This window comes from Halichoeres trimaculatus, unplaced genomic scaffold, assembly GCF_033239565.1.
Source record: "Halichoeres trimaculatus isolate MK-OKI-2021-1 unplaced genomic scaffold, fHalTri1.1 fHalTri1_scaffold_8, whole genome shotgun sequence".
Lineage (NCBI taxonomy): Eukaryota > Metazoa > Chordata > Actinopteri > Labriformes > Labridae > Halichoeres > Halichoeres trimaculatus.
Window position 1 is genome coordinate 9,416,363 of NW_027437186.1, and position 26,523 is coordinate 9,442,885.

At 41.2% G+C, this 26,523-nt stretch overlaps 2 protein-coding genes across 3 annotated transcripts in view; one reads left to right on the forward strand and one right to left on the reverse strand.

The window, feature by feature from the left end:
• LOC141794742 (NACHT, LRR and PYD domains-containing protein 12-like) overlaps window positions 1-23,104 on the forward strand; it is a 36,781-nt gene extending 13,677 nt beyond the window's left edge. The window contains exons 15-23 of the mRNA XM_074675206.1: window positions 642-818; window positions 2,533-2,573; window positions 2,685-2,782; window positions 3,737-3,780; window positions 5,798-6,012; window positions 6,212-6,465; window positions 17,877-17,993; window positions 18,144-18,285; window positions 21,383-23,104. Coding sequence (XP_074531307.1) covers window positions 642-818; window positions 2,533-2,573; window positions 2,685-2,782; window positions 3,737-3,780; window positions 5,798-6,012; window positions 6,212-6,465; window positions 17,877-17,993; window positions 18,144-18,285; window positions 21,383-21,705 — 1,411 coding nt within the window. The 3' untranslated portion in view covers window positions 21,706-23,104. The remainder of the gene's footprint in view (window positions 1-641; window positions 819-2,532; window positions 2,574-2,684; window positions 2,783-3,736; window positions 3,781-5,797; window positions 6,013-6,211; window positions 6,466-17,876; window positions 17,994-18,143; window positions 18,286-21,382) is intronic.
• On the reverse strand, window positions 13,290-17,341 carry LOC141794744 (uncharacterized). Of its 2 annotated transcripts, XM_074675209.1 has the most exons (3): window positions 16,869-17,341; window positions 16,716-16,786; window positions 13,290-16,320 (listed from the first exon to the last, which is right to left on the reverse strand). In XM_074675209.1, exon 3 carries the CDS (start codon window positions 15,444-15,446, stop codon window positions 13,680-13,682), a length of 1,767 nt encoding a protein of 588 aa, XP_074531310.1. In that variant the 5' UTR covers window positions 15,447-16,320; window positions 16,716-16,786; window positions 16,869-17,341; the 3' UTR covers window positions 13,290-13,679. The 2 variants fall into 2 exon arrangements, with proteins under 2 accessions (XP_074531310.1, XP_074531309.1); XM_074675208.1 differs by having other exon boundaries at window positions 16,716-17,341.
• Window positions 23,105-26,523: the final 3,419 nt, after the last annotated feature.

Sequence of the window (26,523 nt, forward strand, 5' to 3'; positions counted from 1 at the left end):
TGCACTACTGTCATTGTGTAGTAAGCTTACAGTGAGACACGAACTTTCCCCTTTTTACATTTAGACTTACAGCTTTGTTGTAAATTAGAGCATGTTTTTCATTAGCACAATCCTACAGTTTACAGTTTTAAGACAATCCTGTGAACAGGTTAGATTTGCAAAGAGCATATTCAGCAAAAATGCGAAACATACATATTGAGCGTCTTGTATGCAGTTACCTTATGTATAACTTAAGTGTAGTTTTCAAATGGCTGTGTGAATGGTGTATAGTGCTGTATTTAGTATTTGCAGGTGGTGTCACCAAGACCTGACTTTTTTTGCATATGAAAACACAGAGTAAACAATCATGATGAAAACAAGACCAAGCCATTTGACCATCTGATTCATTAACAGTAGTGTCAGGATTTTTCATCTTGATGACACGGACACTTTCATTGACTGCTGAAGAATGAATAACCCATTTTGAGCAAGTGACACACTTTTGCAGGTTAGGTTTTGCAGTTTTCACTAATTGTTTTGAGAAATGCTCTAACTGTTGTGCAGTTAGTGATGTGAGAAAGTCACCAAAGCAAATGAGAAAAACTGTAAACACTGATAGTTTTACGAGAAAAAAATCAAGACTTAATATTTTCAATTTTCAGATTGGTACACTGCAGTGTTTTAAGCCCCACCAGCTTTGCTTCTCTGGCCTCAGCCTTTAAGTCCAACCCCTTCCATTTGAGAGAGCTGGACTTGAGAGGAAACCACCTACAGGATTCAGAAGTGGAGCTGCTTCGAGAGCTTGTTGAAAGTCCAAGCTACAGACTGGAGACTCTGTGGTAAATGAATACTCTCAGAGAGCAGATATATTGGCCCTCATTTATCAATCTTGCGTGGGAATTGGTGCAGATCTGGGTGTAAAAACGATCATACGGCAACGTTCACATGTGATTTATGAAACGTGCGTACCTGGGCCAATCACGACTTATGCCTGATCAGCTGTTGATAAATGTGGCGGCTGAAAACAATCGTAATTTACATAACATGTCCCTAAATATTCAAGGTTCAGCTGGCCGAACCCACTGAATCTACGACATGGAGGGACGCATTACAGGAAAAAGGGACTTCTCGATGCTGGTAATCGACAATAGCAACAGGTAGAGAGGAAATGACGCCATGTTGTTTGGCAGTCAGAAAAAGTAGTGTGAATCAGAAATAAACTTATCTGCAAGGAAATCACTGCAGTGCTTCAGCAGTGTGGATGTGACAAACTAAAATACAACAGAGTTTTAAACATTTAATTTACACAGCCTTTGTTTACACCTTGATTAATTCCTCCATGATGTCTGACTATTAGAAGCCACAAAATTATTGTTTCCATTCAGGTCCAAAAACTTGGAAAGTTGGCTTTTAAAGATGTGTTTGAGCTCTGAAAGAAGCTGCAGACTCCAGCTTGAACCTGTCACGGGCTGAGGAGGGAGTGGAGCTGAAGTGTGTCGATCGTGCGCAATTACGCATGGGTAGACCGGAGTTATATGATTATTCATACCACAAGACGAGCACGTAGGTTGTGATCTCATTTAAATGAACATCCTTTGTTATGAAATAGTCACTTTTTTCAGACACACAGTTCAAGTTTATATGATACTATTATGAGGAGTGAAATAATCATCTTTAGAGTGAATCCTGTAATCAATACAGCTTCCTTAGAAAAACACAGGCTAAAAGTTTGATCCAGCGTCGTCTAAATGTTCTCTGCAGAGACTTTATCATGAACATGGGACTGTACTAAAAACTGATAACAGCCACTCTATTTTATTTATTTATTTATTTTTATAGTAAACCAATGAAGGAAACACATTTTTTTATCTGGAAAAATCTGCTGACAGGTCGCACTGCTCTTTCATAGCGAACTATTTTCTAGATTGGTGGAAGAACAGTGAAATGTTAGAAACATTCTTGGTGTCATCTCTAATTCAACGATCTTAATATTAATCTAAGAACATCAGATGTTATTTCTGAAAATGTTTTGCCCTCATATGGTCTAATAATTCTCCTCCACAGACAGATTTCCCTCGCCCCACCATGCTCACCACTGACATGAAACCTGGGTATGTGAACTCAGACCTGGTGTGGGATTTAAGTGTACCCGACACCAATGTTCAGATTGATAAATGCCGATCTGTGCATGGAATGGAGTGTACACCCATTTTTTAGGCGTACGCAGGTTTGATAAATGAGTGCCAATGTGAGCACTTTATAAAACAGGCAGTCTGAAGATTCTCCACTGGGATATCCCTATATTTTATCTCCAAAACTAGCAGGTTATTAACAAACTGGTTAGAAGTTTAAGAAGTTTCTTCTAGGAGTAATCAAAGTGAAAATGGTATGAACTGAACCTTCTGTTTCTGCAGAGCCTCAACCAACAAATCAGCAACTTTTTTCTTGATGCATTGTCCTGTATTATTCTTCAGTTTAATCATTGTGCAACTAAATGTGGAGACAAAACATCAATGTACTAAAAATTTGGCTTATAACTTGTAATTCCTACAGGATTGATTCAGAGTGTATCAAAGCTGATGAACACTTAAAATGTGAGTTCTGAAGCTTTTAGCCTTTCATCAAGCTACATCTGAACACACATTTATTTATCTGATGTGTGTGTTTCAGATGTGTTTTCAGATTTTTTTGTTTTTTTTTTGCAGCTCTCAAGTCCAAATGCTTCCTCGCTCAATCAGACACCACACACACTGACAAACAGGTTGAGAAGGGGAAGCTTAACCTGTCTGATGATGACGAAAAGGTGAGCATCTTAAAGTGTTCAACACAGAATGACTTTACAGGTTGCGGTATATTGATTTCTAGAATTACAAGATGGGTGATTGGAATGATTTGTCTGAATAATTTATGTATGTAGTAACACTCAAACAAAAACATAGTTCAAAAAACATGCACAAAACAGCTTTAAGTGAAAAGTTACACTTCCCTTCATAATAACAGTTCATTGTATAAGGTGCATGCTTTCAGGCAGGGCATTTCTTCTTGCTCAGCGTTACTGCACATTCATTGGGCTCAAATTGGACAGCGTACATTTTTTGACATCACAAACTGAGCTCTCCTGTGATTTTTCAAGCAACACCAACCATTTTTTAGTGACTGTTGCCAAATCGTTGCCAACATCCCCAAATTGTTGTTAAAGCAAGATGTCTCTTTCAAAGCCCAAAAGGTTGACGTCTGGAGAAGTGGGAGAAAGATTATTTCTCAGTTTGAGAAATATGCAAAGAGAAAGTTGCTGTTCATAAGGAGTATAACCTCATGCATCATTACTCAAATAAACATGTGGAGCAGTATAAAAAGTGCCGGGGCCAAAGAAAGAGCTGTAAACACAACATAATGTATTCCATAGAGCAAGAAAAGAGGCAAATCAAAGAAAAGTTCTGGATTTAGTGGTGTCCATCTTCAAACGATACTGAGGGTTTCTACTGTCAACTCCCTCAGCGCAAATGTGGCTCAGCTATCAGAGGCAAAGCGCTCTCAGGTGTCTGGCAGCAAGCATTCAGCAAGAAAAGCCAAATATGACTGTAAAATAATTCATATTGAGTAGTACAGGTTTTTAAACAGTTGAGACAGGTTCCAATGCTGAGTGGCACCCAGGTAGTTGGAGTTTGAAACCTCTGTTTTACAGCGTTGCTCAATCACACTGTAAAATAGTTTGTTGCTTTGGAAAAGTTACCAATTTGACTTTCTTATTTTACAGGCTCTTGTGTTCTTCACACCTGAGAGTGCTAAATCTACATACAGGTAACCTCATAAAATGACTCAGCATTATCCTGATTTTATTTATTGTTTATCCTGAATCGACCAGGTGACAGCCATCTTTACGGGGCTCCTTGTGTAACTAGTTGTAGGCTATTAAAACCTGAAAGTCAGTGACAGGACTCCATTGGACCTCCAATTTGGCAGCTTTGATGTGCCCCACAACTTATCAAGTAGAAAACTTCACATTTTACGGGATCTCACATCCAACAATGCATAAAATGGATCAGTTACTTTAAAGGGTGACGTCATAACAGCACAGTTTGCCCCTCTAATAAATCCAAAGAAGAAGAAAAATGCCACACAGTTAACAAAAAGCAAAGATGGCAGACATCCAGCAATCTGCCTTCTTTGTGATTCCCATGTGGCACTTTGTTACGAAGCACAATCAATCTTTGTTTCAGAGAAGACCGTGTGCCGCCAGGTGAAATACAGCCGCTGTCGCACGGTAAACAAAGATTCTTCTACCAATCAATGGTCTGCATGTGTTGTGGCTCCACCTCCCGGGATTGGACCTGTTTAGTCTGGAACCCCTATGGAAGGTCCCAAAAAGTGGGACGGTTCATTTTGATTAATTGGGGATCTGTCCTGGGATAAGTCAGTAGAAACACCGTAAAATGCATGACATCCCAAGACAAACCCTAACTGAACTGCTTGGTGGAAACGGGGCTTATGACGCCTTTGCAGTGGCTCCTTGTAGCTATGAAAAAATACAGTTGAAAAAAAGATTTTTTATTTTTCTTACAGAGTACCCTCTGTACTGATTATGATGATTAAAGATACTGACACTAAATAAAATCTTGTGTTAACTTTTTGTTGAACTAAATATGCATCCCATCTTGTAATACAGCCAACTTCTACTCCACTTCACCTCCTACAACATCAACAGCCCACCAACTTTCCATTAACCTGCGGCTAACCTCAAGTTTTAAACCCCTGGTGAAATAACTACATCTACAAAAAGACATATCTGGAAGAAAATATATGTTTAGATTCTGGGTGGATGGATTCATTAAATTGGCAACATGCCTGTTTATAGACAAACATGCTTGATACTTGGCAAGACACTGTCAAACAGCAAAAACTGATAAGTTGTGCAATATTATCAATATATATTATCAAATTCAAGTATTCTTTCAAGACTTTTTTTTCGCAAAATTATTAAACTTGATTTGAATTTTTAATGCATTTTTTGCAAATTTTTGAAATTTTTCTTTTTTTCTGCAATTTTTCAAAATTTCATTTTTTGTTATTATTTAAGAAAAAGATATTTTTAATTTTTGAAATTTCAAAAGTAAATATTTGACATTTTTTTAAATTGAAATGTTTGATGTATTTTTGCAAATGTATTCAAACTAAAAAACCAATACATCACATGTACCATTTCATACTTACAAAAAAAATAATAATTTAAGATAATTATTATCTCAACTTCAAAGTACAGAATTTTATACACTTACTTTGAAGATAAAGTTGATTTTGTGGCTCCAGAATGACTGCTGACTGGTGAGATGAGGCAGACTGGCTCCTATGGAAGTAAAGGTTGCAGACCCTGACCAATTTTCTTTTGTTTTAACACTGGCGGCATATGTACCATTCCAAGACCCCCAGGAAGGTCTCCTATTGTCGGTGATCTCCTTACATGAAGACTAAAATTCTTGTTTGAATATCTAACTTTGCCAGTTTTAGGGGATTTACAGGTATTTGACCAAATGTGTCCTGGTGATGCAGAAGGGACATAAAATATTATCACTGGATTTTGAGTTCAACGTTCTCAATGCCTCCTTCTTGTTAGTTCAACAACCTCCTTGCCCTGCCAAGAGGAAACTATTGGAATTCCTTCAAACAGGGTGTGATGTGTTAGAAATACGACCATCAGGATCCACACCCAACGCACTAGTTGATCCTCAATAACCCAAGCACCACCCAGTGAGAATACATTAGATCAACAACCTGTCTGAAAGGATATTTCATGCTAAATAATTGTTTTTCTGTCCTGCAGGTTCAGGTGTCCTGGTCAAGGTGTGTTTCAGTGTACTGTGACCCGACTGGTGTTTGTTATGTCAAAGGAATCAGCACTTCAGTACAGGATCGTCCAATGGGAAGAGTTGCTCCTCCAGTCATGGGGAAAGGAGGCTGCAGGGCCGCTATACGACATCAAGTGTACAGAGAAGGCTGTGCAGCAGCTGCATTTCCCACACTGTGAAACAAAGGAAGGTACGCAACATGTGGTCTTCATGGAAAATAACTTAATGAACCTGATTTGAACATACTATGTGCAATGCTTTGTATGAAATGAGGAGACAGGCACATCTTTGTCATGCTCCTGATGCCAGCAGACACAGAAAGATTCTTAGAAATAAAATGGTGTGACATTAATGAGTAAAACTTAAGTCGAAGCTCTTCACCTCCTCAGCTCTGCTTGTTGATGGCTCGTTGTCTGTTGTCAACATCAACGAAGATGGAACAAGCTTCTTGAAGCCACTGAAGATCACAGACACTCATGTGGTTGTGGACGTCCCTCACCTCTCTGTCTTTGGCCTTGTGAAGTGGCTTCTGAACATTCCCAGTGAAATAAAAGGCCAAGTCCAGCTGTTCCTCCGACGCCTAGACCCTGAACATGAAGTTCTTGATGTGTTTCTGCTGCAGCACAACATTGTTCTGAATGAGGTAAGGCCAGAAGAGGATTAAGGTAGTCATGGGCCCCTAGGCTATTCTTTTTGTGGGCCCCCCCTCTTATTATTCATACTATCCTGCAGGCACACGCTCTAGGCAATGCTGCCAGATCTTGAGAAAGAAATAAGAGACCAGCTCTAAGGAAACAAGCCCAAAACAAGCCCAACCAGTGACTTGCCACATTGTGTAGATGACAGACCTCTTGACTGAAAACCATTGAAAACATTAAATTACTAATTTTTTAAACTTTTAACAAAAGAAAATACATGCACATTATGGATAAATAACAGGAAATTGACAATCAACGGTCAATATTAAACATTTAAATGATGTGTGAATGAAAAAAGAATTAATAAAATAGAAATAATTGAAAATAATTAAATTGAATAAATAATGAAAAATGTTTCGTGCTGTTTTGAAGAGCTGAATCAGGCGAGGATCACATAAGATACAAATCAAGCCCCTGCACACATGAAGCCCCTAGGCTGCAGCCCAGGTGGGCCTGTACAATCATTCACCCCTGGGTAAGGCTATAAGTCATACCTGCTGAGGTTCCACCACAGAGATGATACACACTGTGTGTGTTTAGGTCATGATTAGAGATCTCATCCAGCTATCTTAAATTATTTATTTATGGTTTATTTATAAGAGGACTGAGCTACTGCAAAGCAAAGCATATACAAAAACATCTAAAACTAAAGTTTAACTAAAAAGTGCAATAGTGCTTACACTACTTCTGTAAAAGCTTTTGTAACACTTATGATGGATATATTAGGTTAATATGGCATAAGGTACTTCAAATGGACCAGTAGGTTCGACTGCTGGAGCTCAGTGGAGTGTTTGAATGAGAATCGGACACAAAGTGGATGATAACTTGCCAGCTTAGTATTGAACAGAAAGACAAGAAAAATATATAGCAAAACAGTATTATGCGCATACAGTTATCAAAATCAATTTGGCCAATATTCTTTTCAAAAATCCTGAAGTTGCGGGTGCACCCTTTAAATTCTATCCTTTTTTCTACAACCTTATTTAAATCACAAATGTCAACTTTAAGTTCACAAATAAAGGTTTGTATCAAATCCAGTTGCAAATACCTTCTTCTTTTAGGAAAAATATCCAACAGCAGCCACCAATACACACATACAATTACCTCGAGATACGTCAGTAAGTCCAAAGTCTGTTCAAAGTAAAGATATAAATAAGGTCCACAATTCCCGGGGATTTAAAGAAATAAAAGAGAGGTAAGTCTGTAGAGTTCAAATCTCAAGTGTGAAAAGTAGTGCAAAAAGGGCTGAGTGTGTGAGTATTTGCAGTGGTGAGGTCCTACCACACCGGGGATGTACAGTAAAAAGGTATCCAAAAATGTCTTCTCTCGCTAAGTCCAACTGGGAAGGCTCGCCAATCGATTCCAAGATTGAATGGTTGAGGAACAATCCAACGCATGAAGAATCAACATCAACAAAAAACCTGACCTGTCAACAGACAGGATCAAAAAAAGTCTTTCAGTTATCAAGTAACTACAAATTTTTTATCTGCAGTCAATATCATTACATCTTTATATTGTTTTTAAACTAAACTATTCTCTATATATAAAATAAATGAGTTATTGTTTTTAACAACATGAAATAAATCACTTCTTTTAGCATTCATGAAATGAATCACAGCTTTTTAACATTTCTTAACAGCATAACTATATTTATAACTTCCTTTTCAAGTGCAAAATCCTAGGACATCAGACTACAAACACATTAAAGTGCTGTAAACATAACTATTTTACATCAGTGCTTCTGAAAATAATGATTTCTCACTCTTTAAAGTGCAAAATAAAATACTTCCTGCATAATACAGTTTTTTAAATCATGCTCACCGATCTCTGAGTGGGTTTTTATTACCAAACACCGCAGCTCCAGGTGCAGCCACGTGGTTTCCCTCCTCTAGCTGTAACAATGAACCAGCACGGAGCATGTTAAGCTAAAGCTAGCAGCAGTTAGCGATAATTTAGCGGGTTGAATTTACTCACATGAAGCGATTTGAAGAAGCTACTGCTTCGCTGATAATGTCATCAATATGTTCACACTCCGTTCTACTAGTTCTCTGTCGATTTTCACCTGTTGTTCTGTCGTTTTCATTTAGTTTTGATAGCTTGTAAAACTCCGTTATCATCCTCCGTCTCTCTTCATGCATGAACCAACACACAACGACACACTGCTGCAGGAGCAGAAGTGAGGGCGGGACTACCGAAAGAACAGTCCTTCTCATAGGATAACCTATAGTTTGCACTCCAGTTTATCCAACTTTGATTGGATTAAGAAAATAGTAAACCCAAAACACTATATTAAAATAAAATACAACTATTTTAAGCACTTTTGCTTTGCTGTACAGAAAGACTAGGTTGTGATTATTAATAATAAATAAATTCATTAATTTATTTATTTTTCTTTGTCTTCCTTTCTTATCTTTTTCTTTTACATTTAACACAACATTTTATGTGGGTTACACCCTCCCCTCTTGACTATATGCCCGTCCCTGGGCATCTGCATGGTAAAAGTTGGCCTGGTCTGATGGTATAAGGTCATGCAGGGAACTTTCAAAAGCTTCACTCAGGCCACGGAACAGGGTGTTCACCACCATCATCAAGGGACCACCTAACTTTGAATACTGAAATCTCTCAGGTTGGCCTCTTGGTCTGTTAGAACGTCGAAGAGCAGCATCAGCATTCTGGGATCCATCAGTCTGTGACATTGATTTTGGCTGTTCAGTGATTGTTGAGTCCTCTTCAGAAAGTACTTGCTCTTCGTCAGCTTGATCTGTCAACAGAAGACATGTTTCATCTCCGCTGGGAGACGGTTCCTTGAGAGGTTGAAAATTTCCGCTGAGGGGGACATTTTCAGGTGAGTCACATCCAAGTAGAGGTTCTGGTTCAGGTAAGTTCAGTGTTGGTGCTTCTGTCCTTTCATCTACAGGAAGCTCAACTGTAGGAGGATTGGAGGGAACAGGAACAGATGACACCTCAAGTTCGTCGGCTTGGCTGATCACAGCAGGGGATGTTTCCAATTTGGAGGTCTCATGCACTGTGATAAACACATTAGGTTCTGGTGTATGAACAGGGATAGATGTCCAAGCAGGTACAACTTCTGACTCAGAGTCATCCTCTTCTTCACTTTCAATGACAGGACACTGCCTTGTTCTGGGTCTTTTAAGTGTAACCTGTTCAACTGGCTCAGATGTCGCTTGAGGTAGAAAACCACAGGGGAGAAGCAGGTCACGATGCAAAGTTCGCACAGGTCCATCCTTGGCTTCAGGCTTAACTGTGTAGACAGGCATGTCGCCAGCTTGCTTAAGGACTACATAAACATCGCTCTCCCACTTGTCGGCTAGTTTATGCTTTCCACGCAGTTTAACATTGCGGACCAGAACTCTGTCGCCTGCTCTCAGAGTTGAGTCTACCACTCGTTTGTCAAATCTGGTCTTATTGCGACCTGCATTCTTTGCTGCAGCAGATGTAGCAATCTTGTAGCTCTCTTCCAGTCGGGATTTTAAATCTTTGACATATTGGAAGTGAGTCTGCCTTGGGGTGTTGGTTGGCAGCCCGAATGCCAGGTCAATCGGAAGTCTTGGCTGTCTCCCAAACATCAGCTCGTAGGGGGAAAACCCAGTCACTTCACTTTTAGTGCAATTATATGCATGAACAAGGGGCTTTACAAAGTCCTTCCAGTGAAGTTTGTTTGGCTGACTCAATGTTCCAAGCATCTGGAGGAGAGTACGGTTGAACCTCTCAACCGGGTTTCCTCTGGGGTGGTATGGGGTAGTACGCACTTTCTTTATGCCAGCAATCTCACAGAGTTCCTTTATAAGTTTTGACTCAAAATCGGGACCTTGATCGCTGTGCAGTCTTTCTGGAAAACCATAATGAATGATGAAGTTTTCCCAGAGGCATTTTGCTACAGTGCGGGCTCTTTGGTTGGGGGTCGGAATAGCTACTGCGTACTTGGTGAAGTGATCAGTTATGACTAATATATCCTTGGTGTTAGACTGATCTGGCTCCAAGGATAGGAAGTCCATACATACAAGTTCTAGTGGTCTGCAGGTCTTTATGCTAACCATTGGAGCGGCTCTCTCAGGTGGTGTCTTTCGACGAACACATCGCTCACAGGTCTTTATCATATTTTCAATGGTAAGTAACATTTTCGGCCAATAAAATCTTGCTCTTGCTAGATCTACTGTCCGTTCAACTCCCATGTGACCCATATCGTTGTGAAGACCATGAAGTGCTACTGCTCTTAGCTCTTCAGGCAGCACTAGCTGATATGTGACATTGGGTCCATCTTGCCTGCGTCGATACAGCACTCCATCCCTTAACTCCAATCTGTTCAGCTCACGTAAAAGCAAGGGAAGCTCAGGCAGTTCTGTTTTGAGGCTGGGGGGTGGAGTTTGACCAGTCTCGATTTGGTTAATCACTTCACTGATTGTTGGGTCTGATCTTTGTTGTTGCCTCAGCTCCTCCTCTGAGAATGAAGGGATAAGAGGGGAACCATTTTCTTGATTTCCCTGGAAGCAGTCAGGGACAGCTGTGATGTTGTGGGCAAGGGACTCGACTAATGCAAGCTCAGGGCAGAGAACTTCAGTTTCAGCACTGCTAACAGCTGTTACAATGTGTCGATCACAAATAGCCTGGATCACTTCCGGTGGAACAGTCTGTGGAGTATCAGTGTCACTCAGGTGGTAGAGAGCAAACTGTCTGATTCTCTCACTTTCTTTTTGTGATGCATGATCATCTTTTGGTGGACCATGATAACGTCGAGAAAGTGCATCTGCATCCAAGTTTTGTTTGCCAGCCCGATACTGAAGTTGGAAGGAATAGGTGGAAAGACTGGACAACCAGCGGTAACCTGTGGCGTCAAGCTTTGCAGAAGTCAGCAGGTAAGTTAGTGGGTTACTGTCAGTCACTACTGTAAAGTCCGTGCCATACAGATAGTCAGAGAACTTTTCAGTGACTGCCCACTTAAGGGCCAAGAACTCTAGTTTATGGGCAGGGTACTTCCTTTCACTTTTTGACAGTCCACGACTTGCAAAGGCTACAACTCTAGGTTTCCCATCCTGAACTTGGTACAGTGCAGCTCCCACACCGATGGTACTGGCATCTGTGTGAAGGATATAAGGGAGCTGGGGGTCGGCAAAACCTAAAACTGGAGCTGTTGTCAACTTTTTGATAATCAGGTCAAACGCCTCCTGACACTGAAGTGTCCACCTTTGGTTGAAGGGCTCTGCTGGGTTGAAATACTCTTGATTTGTGGCTTTCTTAGGTTTCCTGTTTTGTCTACAGAGCGGTGGGTAACCAGAAGTTAGTTCAGTGAGTGGCTTGACGATGACAGAGTATCCTTGGATAAACCTTCGGTAATAACCAGCGAAACCTAAAAAGGACCTAAGTTCTTTCAGGTTGGTTGGGACAGGCCAAGTGGTAAGGGCCTTCACTTTCTCTGGATCTGTCTCTACACCTTTCTCGGAAACTACATGACCAAGGTATTTTACTGAGGTCTGGAAAAATTTACATTTTTCAGGTGCCAGTTTCAGTCCGTATTCCTGAAGTCTGTGCAAGACACGTTTCAACCGTAGCTCATGTTCCTCCAGAGTTGGTGAGAAGATGATCAAATCGTCAATGAACACTAAAACTTCCTTCAGGTTCATATCTCCGACACACTTTTCCATAAGTCGTTGGAATGTTGAAGGTGCGTTAGTGATCCCTTGAGGCATCCGATTAAATTCCCAAAATCCTAGTGGGCAAACGAATGCTGTCTTTTGCTTGTCTGATTCTTCCATTTCGACTTGATAGTACCCTGACTTCAAGTCCAGGACAGAGAACCACTTAGACCCAGCTAGGGCAGAGAATGCCTCTTCGAGTTTTGGGAGGGCATAAGCATCTTTAACGGTCTGAAGGTTTAGCTTCCTGAAGTCTATGCATAGACGAACAGAGCCATTCTTCTTTCGAACGACGACTATGGGGGAAGCGAAAGGGGACTCAGACTCTCGTATGATACCAGAGTCGAGAAGTTCTTGTAGGTGCTTTCTCACTGCATCCACATCCTGGGGATGTATTGGACGAGCTCGGTGCTTGAAGGGTGTCTCATCACTGAGCTTGATATGGTGTTTGACTTTGTCTGTGTGTCCAAAATCCAGGTCATGATGGGAAAAGACGTGTGGCATGGAGTTTAACATGTCTGTCACTCGTTCTTTCCACTCTGTGGATATAGGTGAATCTCCAAAATCAAAGTTTAGCTTTGAAGATTTAGGGGACTTTTCTTGTTCATTCAGAGGGTTTTGTTCCTTTACACTTTGTTTCTTGTGTAACACTCGTTCCACAGCATTAACATCAGCCAGCACAGTTTTTGTTGGTATAACAATGTCGTGATCTGTCTCATTTTTTAACACAACAGGCACGTGACAGGGTCGTTTTCTTGGCAAAGTGACCAAACATGCTGAAACGAGTAAGCCATTGGGCAAGGAAGAGACTGATGGTTGCTCAATGATGACATCCTTCTCAGAGCGAGTATGGGGGATGTTAACCAAGCCCTCAAGAACAACTGTCTTTCCAGCAGGAACAACCTCAGGCATCTTCCCAATCATCTTTGCACAACCAAGACTGCTGTTGTTTGAGCTCTTTTGGCGAATCTCAAGAATTTTGAGAAGTGTTCGATAACCATATGACGATGGCTGAAAGGTAGAGGACTTTGGGTCTGCCAGAAACTCAGCATAGAGGACATCAAGGGTGTTGGTACCAATGAGTACCTGTTCATAGGCTGCAGGATGAAGGTGAGGAATAACTAAAGCCAAAGTATGGACTTCAATTTCAGACCCTACAAAGTCTTTGGGAAAGGTGATGGGAAGCCCAATATATCCTAAGTAGGGGACTGGTTGGCCATTAGCACCCTCTACATCAAGTAAATCATCCAATGGATGAATTTCCAGATCTGCAAGATGTTGCTCATAAAAGGACTGGGGTACTGTGGTGACTTGTGAGCCTGAATCCAAAAGGCAACTTGTGTCTCTTCCAGCAACATTTACTTGAGCTGTAGTTTTGGATCCTACAAGACCTCTAGGAAGCTTAACAAACTTTTCTTTAGAAAAGGCTCTCTTTGTGCCAGAAATCTCAGAGCTGGGACTGGATTTCTCAGATGTCGCTCCCATATGTCCCTCTACAGGAGCGGAGACTAGTTTAAATGTGCTTTGTCTGAATGAGCGTTAGAAGCTTCCCAAGCAGCCTGTCTTTCTCTCAGCTGCTTTTTCTTAGCTGCCACAAGGGAAGGGTTTGGCTCATTATCACAAGCTGACACAATGTGGCCATCTTCTCCACACTGAAAGCAATACCAAGGGCGTGGCTTGCTGCTTGGTTTTGACGGAGAGCTCTTTTGAGTTGTTACTTTTCTCTTTGCAAGGTGGGTTTCAACTTTGGCACTGGAAACAGGAGACTTGACCTTAGATGGTTTTGATGGTTTCTGTTTCTGGCTTTCAGCTGCTGTTATGCTGCTAAGCTGAGCACTGAGGTCAGCTAGTTGTTTCTTTAGCGTTTCAATTTCAGTGCTCTGACTTTGTTCAGGGAGGGTCTGTACTGTGTGCAAATGGGACATAACTCGCTGCTTGGTAGCACCATAAGCAGGTTTGGCGGTACCTAAATGTTGTTTCATGCGACTCATTTTTGCAGCCTGTTTATCCTCTTCTGTTCTCAGCAGGAGCAACAACTCGGCAAAAGATGGTGGGCTCTCTTTCTTTTGTTCCAGCTGGAGATCAATAAGCAAGGCATTTTCCCAGCATCCACGACAGAACTGCTTCAAGAGTTGCTGATCAAAGTCCTGGGTTGAAACACCACCACGTCTCATAGTAGTGCTCAGTGCAACATGCAATCTTTGTAGATAAGCTGATGGCTTTTCTCCATCGTTCTGGAATGTACCCATGAATCTGGCATAGAGTTCGTCGCCATCTTCAACTGTACCATAAGCAGAGTCGAGTAATTCAAGGTAAACAGAGGGGTTGGCATGTGGGCCTAAATGTTTAGTTACCTCAGCAGCCGGGGGAAGAAGACTGTCAAGTATACGGTGAGTACAGTGTAGGTCAGAAATTGAGGGATCTTTAATGAGGACTTCAACACTTGTGCGCCATGTGTCATAGTCAGCTTCATTATTTGGACGGGGACTCCTACCTGAAAAGCCTCTCAGTCGAGCAGGTGTGCTGAAATGAGGTGAGTTTTCACTGTTACGAACAACATGTTCCACAACAACTCGTTGGATGTGAGGTGGATTTATGTCAATCATGGGATGGATGACACTCTTGGGATTGAGTGGCGGGGTTTGTGAGGAGTTGAGATCAGTCAGGTTTTTGTTGGGACTCAAGGGAGTTTGAGGCTGAACAGCATCATGGGAAGATTTCAAGGTTGTAGCATCAGAAGGGTTTTCAGACTGAGGGTCTGGTAAAGACAACACTGTCCCTTGGTCAAATGATTCTGTTGTGGAGAGCAGGTTGTGGTCACTGGAGGATTCTTGATCGGACGAGGGAGAGGTGACAGCAAGTGTAGGTGCAGTGAATGTTGCCAGTTCTTCTTTCATCATCTGCTCCACTGATTGTCCACTCAGCCTGGCAAGTTCAGAGAGTTGTTCCATGTATGCTCTTGTAGCTCTGGTTCGAGCATCTTGTGTGTAAACACTTGCTAAGCTCTTTATTTCAAGCTGGGTGCCAGTCTGGGTGGGGTTTTCAAGCTTCAGGGGCAACTGGGGCTCTAATGCTAGCATAGCAGTGGCTTGTTTGAACTCAACTATCATATGTTTATGATAATCAGATTTAGGATTATCTATGTGCAAAAAGCGGTTTACTGTGCCATATTTTTGAAGGTAAGTAGCTACTTCCTCATCAGCATCTGCATCTGTTAGTCCGCTAACCACTACAGAGTAGGGAATTTGAATGGATTCCTGTGCTACTATCTCCATTTTTCCTACACTCAAGTGTTTAATACCCGGTCTAAGATGAAATTTTTTTTCTTTTTTTTTTTTTTTTGAGTTATTAGGCACAAGATAAATCAACAAGTCTCACAATTAAACACTCAACTTTGCTCCTGGCTGGCTCGCCAAAGTTATATGTAACACTTATGATGGATATATTAGGTTAATATGGCATAAGGTACTTCAAATGGACCAGTAGGTTCGACTGCTGGAGCTCAGTGGAGTGTTTGAATGAGAATCGGACACAAAGTGGATGATAACTTGCCAGCTTAGTATTGAACAGAAAGACAAGAAAAATATATAGCAAAACAGTATTATGCGCATACAGTTATCAAAATCAATTTGGCCAATATTCTTTTCAAAAATCCTGAAGTTGCGGGTGCACCCTTTAAATTCTATCCTTTTTTCTACAACCTTATTTAAATCACAAATGTCAACTTTAAGTTCACAAATAAAGGTTTGTATCAAATCCAGTTGCAAATACCTTCTTCTTTTAGGAAAAATATCCAACAGCAGCCACCAATACACACATACAATTACCTCGAGATACGTCAGTAAGTCCAAAGTCTGTTCAAAGTAAAGATATAAATAAGGTCCACAATTCCCGGGGATTTAAAGAAATAAAAGAGAGGTAAGTCTGTAGAGTTCAAATCTCAAGTGTGAAAAGTAGTGCAAAAAGGGCTGAGTGTGTGAGTATTTGCAGTGGTGAGGTCCTACCACACCGGGGATGTACAGTAAAAAGGTATCCAAAAATGTCTTCTCTCGCTAAGTCCAACTGGGAAGGCTCGCCAATCGATTCCAAGATTGAATGGTTGAGGAACAATCCAACGCATGAAGAATCAACATCAACAAAAAACCTGACCTGTCAACAGACAGGATCAAAAAAAGTCTTTCAGTTATCAAGTAACTACAAATTTTTTATCTGCAGTCAATATCATTACATCTTTATATTGTTTTTAAACTAAACTATTCTCTATATATAAAATAAATGAGTTATTGTTTTTAACAACATGAAATAAATCACTTCTTTTAGCATTCATGAAATGAATCACAGCTTTTTAACATTTCTTAACAGCATAACTATATTTATAACTTCCTTTTCAAGTGCAAAATCCTAGGACATCAGACTACAAACACATTAAAGTGCTGTAAACATAACTATTTTACATCAGTGCTTCTGAAAATAATGATTTCTCACTCTTTAAAGTGCAAAATAAAATACTTCCTGCATAATACAGTTTTTTAAATCATGCTCACCGATCTCTGAGTGGGTTTTTATTACCAAACACCGCAGCTCCAGGTGCAGCCACGTGGTTTCCCTCCTCTAGCTGTAACAATGAACCAGCACGGAGCATGTTAAGCTAAAGCTAGCAGCAGTTAGCGATAATTTAGCGGGTTGAATTTACTCACATGAAGCGATTTGAAGAAGCTACTGCTTCGCTGATAATGTCATCAATATGTTCACACTCCGTTCTACTAGTTCTCTGTCGATTTTCACCTGTTGTTCTGTCGTTTTCATTTAGTTTTGATAGCTTGTAAAACTCCGTTATCATCCTCCGTCTCTCTTCATGCATGAACCAACACACAACGACACACTGCTGCAGGAGCAGAAGTGAGGGCGGGACTACCGAAAGAACAGTCCTTCTCATAGGATAACCTATAGTTTGCACTCCAGTTTATCCAACTTTGATTGGATTAAGAAAATAGTAAACCCAAAACACTATATTAAAATAAAATACAACTATTTTAAGCACTTTTGCTTTGCTGTACAGAAAGACTAGGTTGTGATTATTAATAATAAATAAATTCATTAATTTATTTATTTTTCTTTGTCTTCCTTTCTTATCTTTTTCTTTTACATTTAACACAACATTTTATGTGGGTTACACTTTCTTCAGTTGTACTTTAAAATTAAAAACGTATAAAATCAATAATATCTTGTTAATAATTGAGAAGTACATTTTTCACAAATACCAACACTTGTTGTCTGTGACTGTCTGAAAAAGACAAACACCAAAAAAAAGAAAAAGGCAGGACAATGTGTGCGAGAGCAGAGGTTGACCACTGTGGCCACTGGCTAATGTGTGAAAAGAGGCAGATCTTGAGGTTACTGCACAAACCTACAGGTTTCACATAACTCTTGTAAACAATGACCAGAGGAGGGTATGCCAGAGAGAAAAATCCTGATAGTAATACAGTGAAAATGACAAGAAATGTGAATATTGACTTTCAAGTCAATTTACAGTGTTCATGCTCTACATTCTCTGCTAGTACCCCTACATTTTTAAGTGAGTCTTGAGCCTTGCAGTTCAAAAGTCTGCCCTTTCTTAGTATGAACACCCATCATTGTTGCTTTGTATTCATGATGGGAGAGCAGAATACCCCCTCTTTAAATGACTAATTTTACTTTTGTTGTAGGTTGCGGCCCAACAAGGAGATGCTAAGTACATTAGGACCTCTTCTGACTGCCTTCTAAAATGTAATAATGATTACAGAGTCCACTGTGAACCTGAGGGTTTCCATATACAGCCTGAGGTGAGACAGTTTCATTCATGTCCAACACTCATACCAAGAATTATTATTTAGACAAGTTTGGCAGCACACTCAAACTGTATTTATGATCAGAGGAGGAAGACAAACATTTCTCTGAAGGGTAAGGAAATGACCTTTGCTGTTTTATTTTAGCATGCACGTTTTTTTGGAGATTATGGACCAAATTTCTATCCAACATTTGAAGTTTTCCTCACTTCAAAGCCAGAGAAAGTGACTGTGGTGGTCAAGGACAAAGACAAAAAAGAAGTCTGGAAACGGGTTGTGTTTCTTGCAGGTGAGACAGACTTAACTGTTGACTCATTGGTCTTTGTTTGGACCACATGTATCTGTTTGCAGGCCACAGGACACTTCAGCCGTGCTTCTACCAAGCAGTCTGGTTCGTCTTATCCTGGGGCAGATCCCCAAATAACCGAGACGAGCCGTCCCATTTTTTGGGACCCTTTCGTATGGGTGCCAGACTGAACCGATCCAATCTCGGAAGGTGGAGCTACAACACTGCAGTCAGTTGATTAGTTGGTAGAATCGTCAGTTACCGTTGGAAAGTGGCTGCATTTCTCCTGGCGGCACACAGACTTCTCTGGAACAAAGCTTGGTTGCATTTTGTATCAAAGAGCTACATGCCAATCATAGAGAATGAAATGCTGGAGTTCAACTTTATTGTCCCCTGAGGGAAATTTGCTGTGCACCCAGGTAAAAAGAACATTAACATACAGGCACAGCAATTTATTCCCCCATAAAAGCAAAGGCACAGGACACATTAACAAGGAGAAGCAACTTTGAGCGAACCAGATATGGAGCCATCCTAAAGACAAAAACAATCAATGTTCAAGCTGGTTCATTTTTCACATTCAGCTCTGTTATGGCTTGAAGAGGGATGAATTTTTCAGCCTATTCGATTTGTCTGCAGGTAGCCTGTATCTTCTGCCAGAGGGCAAGAGATCAAATTCTGCGTGAAGAGGATGATCAAGACACTGGATGATGTCCTGAGCCTTGGCTCTTACCCTCTCTTGAAATTTATCAGATAGATTAGGCAGTTTAACACCAGAGACTTTACCAGCTACCTTTACAATACGTTCAAGCCTTTTTCGTCAGCCAAGGCAAGGCTCCCAAACCATTAAATAAAAACAAAGGTGAGAACAGACTCTACCACTGACTTAGAAAAAAATTTGACATCAGTCTACTACACACTCCGAATCTGTTTAGTTTTCGGAGGAAGTGAAGCCGTTGTTGACCCTTTTTGAAGACTGTGTCTGTGTTGGCACTGAATGTCAGCCTGTTGTCTATGACGACTCCCAGGTACTTATAGCTTTCAGTTCTCTCCATAGTTTTGCCTTTAATCAGGTAAAAACAAAACTCCATATGAGATCTCTGTGAGAGCCCACGAGGAGATTCCTATTCAATACAACCAACATGTTATACATCTCCCTATGTACCAAAACAATGTATGTATGTTCTGCCTTTTGCATCTATGACGTTAAAGTGATGTCTGTTTACTTCCACCCTGAAAACGCCAGTTTGAACCCCACAGATCGAGCCTGACTTGCACATATTAAATCTGCAGCTCCTGTCCTGCATCTGGCAGATTTATTTCATTTACAAGGCAACACCCCTGATTTAGGAGGGTTACTCTTTTTAACCCTGTCTTTTGCTCCACTCCCGACTTGTAATTTCTCCTGATTACCCCCTTATTTTTGAGCATAGTCCTGTCATCTCTAATATTTTCTCAAGTTAAAAAAATCGGCTACTTGTGTCTTACATTCAAACCTCTAGAAAGCACCCACCCCTCCTCCTCTAGTTGGTTTGATCCAAAGACGCTGCAGGAGATCCTCTCTGACTGCAGGTTACACAGACACACACAGGTAGCTGTGTGTTATTTGTTGCTGAAAAGTTGACTTAAGCATCAGCTCTTTGTTAAAGATGTGTCAACATAATTGTTCTCATTATTACTGGCGTGTCTGACGCTTTTCCCCACATTTTATTTGCAGCTCTTCTCTTGTGCCTGGCTGAGCGAGCCAGGTCAGATAAATAGTAACGTGCCTCATTTCACTGTAGGTAACGACATTATAATGTTTGAATTAGTAATGAATTAGATTACCCATTACTGGAAAAAGTAACGCTGTTAGTTTTAACACCGTTATTCCCAACATCGTATCTCCTACACCACACAGCGGCCGAGTGGGAGATGGCTGAAAGAGCTGCCGTTCCGTCTTTGGAAAGACACTGTTGTATGTCTACATATCATCAGGATAAGCCCGTAAAGTATTAGGTGACAATTAGAAACATCAACATAAAGATTAATATGAACAGCACAGCAACAAGTTTTGACTGTTTTGACGATAAGCATTCAATGGTATCATATGGTAGCACAGTACCCTACGGTAACCAGAAGTTTACATGCATCCTGACATTTAAATGCAAATACGTCTTGCTCACCTGTGCAGAACGCCTGTTGCACCCATCCATTATTTTTACTTCTTTCCCTTCTGGGGTCACGTGAGTGTGAGTCTGTCCCAGCTGTCACTGAAGCAGGTACAGCCTTGACAGCTCTCCAGCCTGTCACAGGGCCATCACACAGGGAAAGACAACCATTCACACACACTCACACCTTCAGGCAATTCAGGGGGACCAATCAAACTAACGAGCATGTTTTTTGATTACAGGGGAGTCAACACACAGTCTTGTTAGTCCAGGTAGCTCAAAAATTGTCATTTTGAGTGTAACTAGTATTTAAAGGTCAAAGCTTCATATTGTACTTCTACTGTCTTCTTCTTTCTCTGTTTATTCTTCTGTATGATTTTTATTTCACTTCTTTTCCTACAAGTTTTCAGTGTTAACAGTTTTAAATTTAAACCATTCAGCTCCTCCAGGAGATGATTGCCACAACTTTCACATCTCTAACCCTTAAACATTTAGATTTATTCCACTTTATTTGACATTTTCCCTATTGAAATGGATAGAAACTTCAGGTTTTCTGCCTAAAACTCCTTCAACTCTGGGATGTTAAAAATTCAAGATATTTGCACTGACAGACTTTTTTTGCTTTTAAAATGCTTTGCTCCAAAAATGTAAAATGTTCGTTTAAACATAAATGATATTACATTTCTACCGAGTTTGTTCTAAATTTTTGTTCAACACTAAAGACTGCATCTTTATATGAAGAGCACTTTCATTTCATTCCTTCTACCTATTTTTATTCATTTGCATTATAAACATAGGTTTCTACTGTTTTTCTGCCCTCTCTTTTATTTCATTGACAAAGCAAACATGTTACCTCATTGCTCATTGGAGATATATATGTCATTTTATCATGCTTTTATTTTTTTAGAAATTGTAAGCAAATAAAAAATGTATGTCCTCTGCTTTCCTCCAAGGTCCTAGAAAAGAACCTCTACAGGACATTGTCCTGGCACAGGACAGCACACCAGGGCTACCTCCTGTCTTGGATAGGATCCAGTTTATAGAAAGAGTATCTGACCCTGTTCTAAACCAGCTCCTGGACATACTCCTGCAGAATCGTGTTATAAATGATGAGGAGAGGGAGACGCTCAAAGACTTGAAGCCCAGAGCAAATAAAGCACGAGAAGTGTTCGACACCGTGGGAAGAAAGGGGGCTAATGCCTGCTCAGTTTTACACAAAGCTCTCAGTGAAAAGGATTCGTGCCTTTTCAACGAGCTTACAAAGTTCAACAAATGAACTCTGGCATAGCTGAAAAATCAGCTGGCTGTTTTGAAATGACACTTGACTTTTTTTTTTACTGGACAATGAGGTTTTCAGTGGCTCCAACTTGTTTCTCACAAGTGGACTGTGGACTAAAACATCTGCCATTGTCTTCCATGTCCCGGAGGACAATGGAAGCTGTGAAGATATGAAGGACGTGAAAGCTTTCCAGGACAGAATTCTCTGTTTGACGGTTGGCTGCACCTTGTTCAAACTGCTGTCCAGGCTTCTGTATGAATCACCTGTGGTCAGGTACACTCTAAGAAATGCTATGCTGGCTCAATGTAAAAAAACAATTGAGGTAACAATTTGCATGCATCTTTGCAGTTTTTTCAACTTGGCATTATTGCGTTGATCCCACAAGATTTAGTCTAGTTAGGCAAACTCAATTTCTTTCGTTTGGACAAGACAATTTTGGACTCTTCTGGCTTAAATATGTTGAACCACTTAATTTTATTTGTGTAAAAACTGCTACGTTAAGTTAATCTAACTAAATCTTTTACTTTCATTCTAGTCAAAAATTTCCATGCATATTTAACCTTTATTTTTTGAGTAATTGTAACTTATTTCTACATGTCAGAATAAACTTATGATCAAACTGTTTATTAGAACACCATGCATCACATTTGCAAGGCCTGATTGCCTTTTGCCATTTCGATTGCGCACAAAACTGTAGGCTCTTTAAAATGATTTAAAAAACAAAACAAAAAAAAACAACAACAACATAAAACTTTCTCAGTGAGCCAATGTAATAGGAGAAATAATTTCATTGGTCCCCAAATCACCTCTTTGAATATTCATTCATTCAGTTTCTGTACCGCTTATTCTGTTCAGGGTTGCGGGACCTCTTTGAATATCATTTGTAAAAACAAAAAATAGAAATTAGATTTTGTTTTGGCATGCCTGAAAATGCAAGTTTAAACAAGCTTAAAAGATCAAATTGTTACCTCCTTTTTTTTTTTAATGTTGAGCCAGTATTGCATTTTTCTGAGCGTATGTAGCAGAGAAAACACGGGTGACTGACAGACCAGACATTTTGTGTTATACTGCAATGATTTATTATAATAAATAATTAAGGATATAAAATATGCACAGTAGGTTGATTGTTGTACAGGGACATTACCAGCAAATTTGTGGTTAATGGGCACCTGACAAAAGCAGTCCAGATAAACTGCAGTGTCCGTCTCCGTGGATTGCTGGACCTCCACCTGTTTTTAGGAAGTCGCGATATCACCCTGGCCTCGAGAGCAGCCACGACCCCATCCCAACCCCAAAACAACAGCAATGACACGATTCTGGATGGGGTCTCACCTAAGAGGATTAAAAGTTTTAACACCCTGATCTTATAGTTACAGCGTCTTTTAACCTACCACCTGCCTACTCATTTATCCCCAAGTTTTCAAGACATTTTAACCTTGGACAGGAGGAGTCCCATGTTTTAACTAACCACTGCTCCCTTATCTCTGTTGTGCAGGGAGCTAGTGAGTCCAGTGCATGGGCTTGGGAGCCCTCCACAGTTTGGAACCATTCGGCTCTCCCAAGCAGACTCCAAGACCTGTCGTGGACGGTGGCTCATGAGATCCTCCCAGTGAGGTCCGTGATGCACTCTGGAGGCATATCTGCATCCTCCATTTGCCCCCGGCCTGGATGTGGTGCATCTGAGTCGGTAAGGCACCTGCTCTGGGAGTGCAGAACAGGGGGGCAACAGGCAGCTCCTTGCAATTCCCGCACTTACCAGCAAGGGAGGTCCAGCTGGTTCTGTACAGAGTGAGCCAAAGGTCACAGACACCAAAGGACTTTACCCAGCAATGGCTCACTCTAGCCTCCATCAAAGACGCCACATGGACCTCTCTAACTTGCTGGAGAGAAAGCACATGCAGATCCCCCCCATGGCTGTGCTCCAGCTGGCAGCATTGATGGTCGGAGCGGCTGGTGATGCAGGCAGCGGGCTAGGACACAGCCACAAAGAAGAATTGCCTCTGTGCCCATTCGGACGAAGGATTGGAGCCACATGGGAAAAGTTCGAGGCAGTAGCGGCCTGGCTCTCTGAGAGAGGCAGGTGGGAAGGAGCAGCAGGGCGAGGATCTCTTCTGAGCACCAGGACAGGGACTGAGAGAACACATCTGTCTGGGAGAGCATGATGATTTAGTATTGGTAGGGGCTCACTCTGCTCCTGCACAATAGATGATATTTTATCCATCGCACTCCCTTTTAATTGGTCTTAGAAAAGACACTTTATTGGATGATTTTAAATTAACGACTGTCTATTTTAAAACAAATTAGTAGCGTATGAATGGTCTTGAATGGTGACATATTTATTGATTAATTTTAATGGCTATGTGACCTGTTTTTAACCATTTATGTAACCTTTTTTGTTTTAAGTGAAGCATTTTGAGAAGCAGCCGTGTTTTTAATGTGAAAAGCCAGGTGTTGACACTTTAAAGTAGCGCAATTTGTAAACCTGCTGTTGTGTTATTTTTGAAGGGACATCCAAGAAACTAAAGAACTGTACAGCAGCATATACTAAGGAATGTCTGCAATTTAAACTAAGCTGACAGCTGTCCCTCTAGCCCTCTCAGCTTTGGGGTGGGAGAAAACAGAGTCGTAAATAACAGAATGACAGGTGACCACTTTGCTATCAATGTCTTCCAGAGTACATGGGACAAAACTGGACACTGACCAATGGATCAGCTTGCTGAAGTTATAATGTTATAATGTTGCTGTTTAGATCAATAAGAACTTAAAGGATCTCTGGAGTCTGAGGAACATTCTCACATTCAAAGATTTCGTCTGACTGACAAATGAAGACATGACCATGTTACACCAGTCTCCCTCCTGAAGTGTCGGCTGACATGCAAGTCCAGGGCCAGCTATGACCGAAGTAACATGGAAACATCTGAGCCTGCTCCACTTCAAGATGCAGCAGGAGTTGCTATGAACTTCAAACTGACAACCGATGAACATCTTCCAAATGTGGAGCCAAGACGGACAGCTTCTTTTGCTCAAAGAGGAACACCTAGTCAACACGTTGTATTGAGGAAAGGAATGCCTTGCGTTACAGAGTTACACCCCATTCAATGAGAGGCTATATACAGGCCTTAATTCCTAAGATTAACAGCCTGCACAAGACTGTGATTTTCCAAAAATTGGACCTGGAACCCGGTTCTGAGAAAACCCAATGGGGACGCTCCTGGGAACCTCACGGACGCACCCTAGAAGTTTCATAGCCCTCGGGCTACGTTTTGATGAGTTAAGGCCAGTTTATTGAGAGGCTAAATACAGGCCTTAATTCCTGAGATAAACAGCCTGCACAAAACTGAGATTTCCCGAAAATTGGACCCCCAACCCGGTTCTGAGGAAACCCACTGGGGACGCTCCTGGGCACCTGAAGGACGCAACAGAGAAGTTTGGGAGCCCTCAGGCTACGTTCTGTAGAGTTAAAGACCGTTTAATGATAGGCTAAATGCAGGCCTGAATTCCTAATATCAACAGCCTGCACAAAACTGTAATTTTCTGAAGATTGGACCCGGAACCCGGTTCTGAAAAAAAACCACTGGGGATGCTCCAGGGACCTAATGGACGCACCCTAGAAGTTTCAGAGCCCTCCAGCTACGTTTTGTGGAGTTACAGCCTGTTTAATGGGAGGCTAAATATAGGCCTTATTAGCCTGGGCAAACTGCCCGCACAAATGTGCTATTTTTACAACAATTGGACACCAAACCCGGTTCTGAGAAAACCCACTTGGGAAGACCCTAGGGACCAAACGGACACACCCTTGAAGTTTCAGAGCCCTCAGGCTACGATTCTTGGAGTTACAGCCCCTTTAATGAGAGGCTAAATATAGGCCTTATTAGTCTGGGCAAACTTCCCGCACAAATGTGGTATTTTTACAAAAATTGCACCCCAAACCCAGTTCTGAGAAAACCCACTTGGGATGACCCTAGGGACCTGATGGACGCACCCTAGAAGTTTCAGAGCCCTCGGGCTACGTTTCTTGGAGTTACAGCCCCTTTATTTAGAGGCTAAATAAATGCCTTATTAGCCTGGGCAAACTGCCCGCCCAAAGTGCTATTTTTACAAAAATTGGACACCAAACATGCTTCTGAGAAAACCCACTTGGGATTGGGATGACCCTAGGGACCTGACGGACGCGCCCTAGAAGTTTCAGAGCCTTAGGGCTACATTTCTTGGAGTTACATCCCCTTTATTGAGAGGCTAAATATAGGCCTTATAAGCCTGGTAAAACAGGCCGCACAAAAGTGCGATTTTTACAAAAAATTGGACCCCAAACCTGTTTCTGAGAAAACCCACCGGGGATGACCCTAGGGACCTGACGGACGCGCCCTAGAAGTTTCAGAGCCCTCTGGCTACGTTTCTTGGAGTTACAGCCCCTTCAATGAGGGGCTAAATATAGGCCTTATTAGCCTTGTAAAACAGCTCGCACAAATGTGTGATTTTTACAAAAATTGGACCCCAAACCCGGTTCTGAGAAAACCCACTGGGGATGACCCTAGGGACCTGACGGACGCGCCCTAGAAGTTTCAGAGCCCTCTGGCTACGTTTCTTGGAGTTACAGCCCCTTTTTTGGGGGGCTAAATAAATGCCTTATTAGCCTGGTTAAACAGGCCGCACAAAAGTGTGATTTTTACAAAATTGGACCCCAAACCCGGTTCTGAATAAACCCACTGGGGATGACCCTAGGGACCTGACGGACGCACCCTAGAAGTTTCAGAGCCCTCTGGCTACGTTTCTTGGAGTTACAGCCCCTTCAATGAGGGGCTAAATATAGGCCTT

Bases quoted from the DNA above. Each gene is read 5' to 3' on its own strand.
- LOC141794744 (XM_074675209.1), bottom strand. From the start codon at position 15,446: ATGGAGATAGTAGCACAGGAATCCATTCAAATTCCCTACTCTGTAGTG.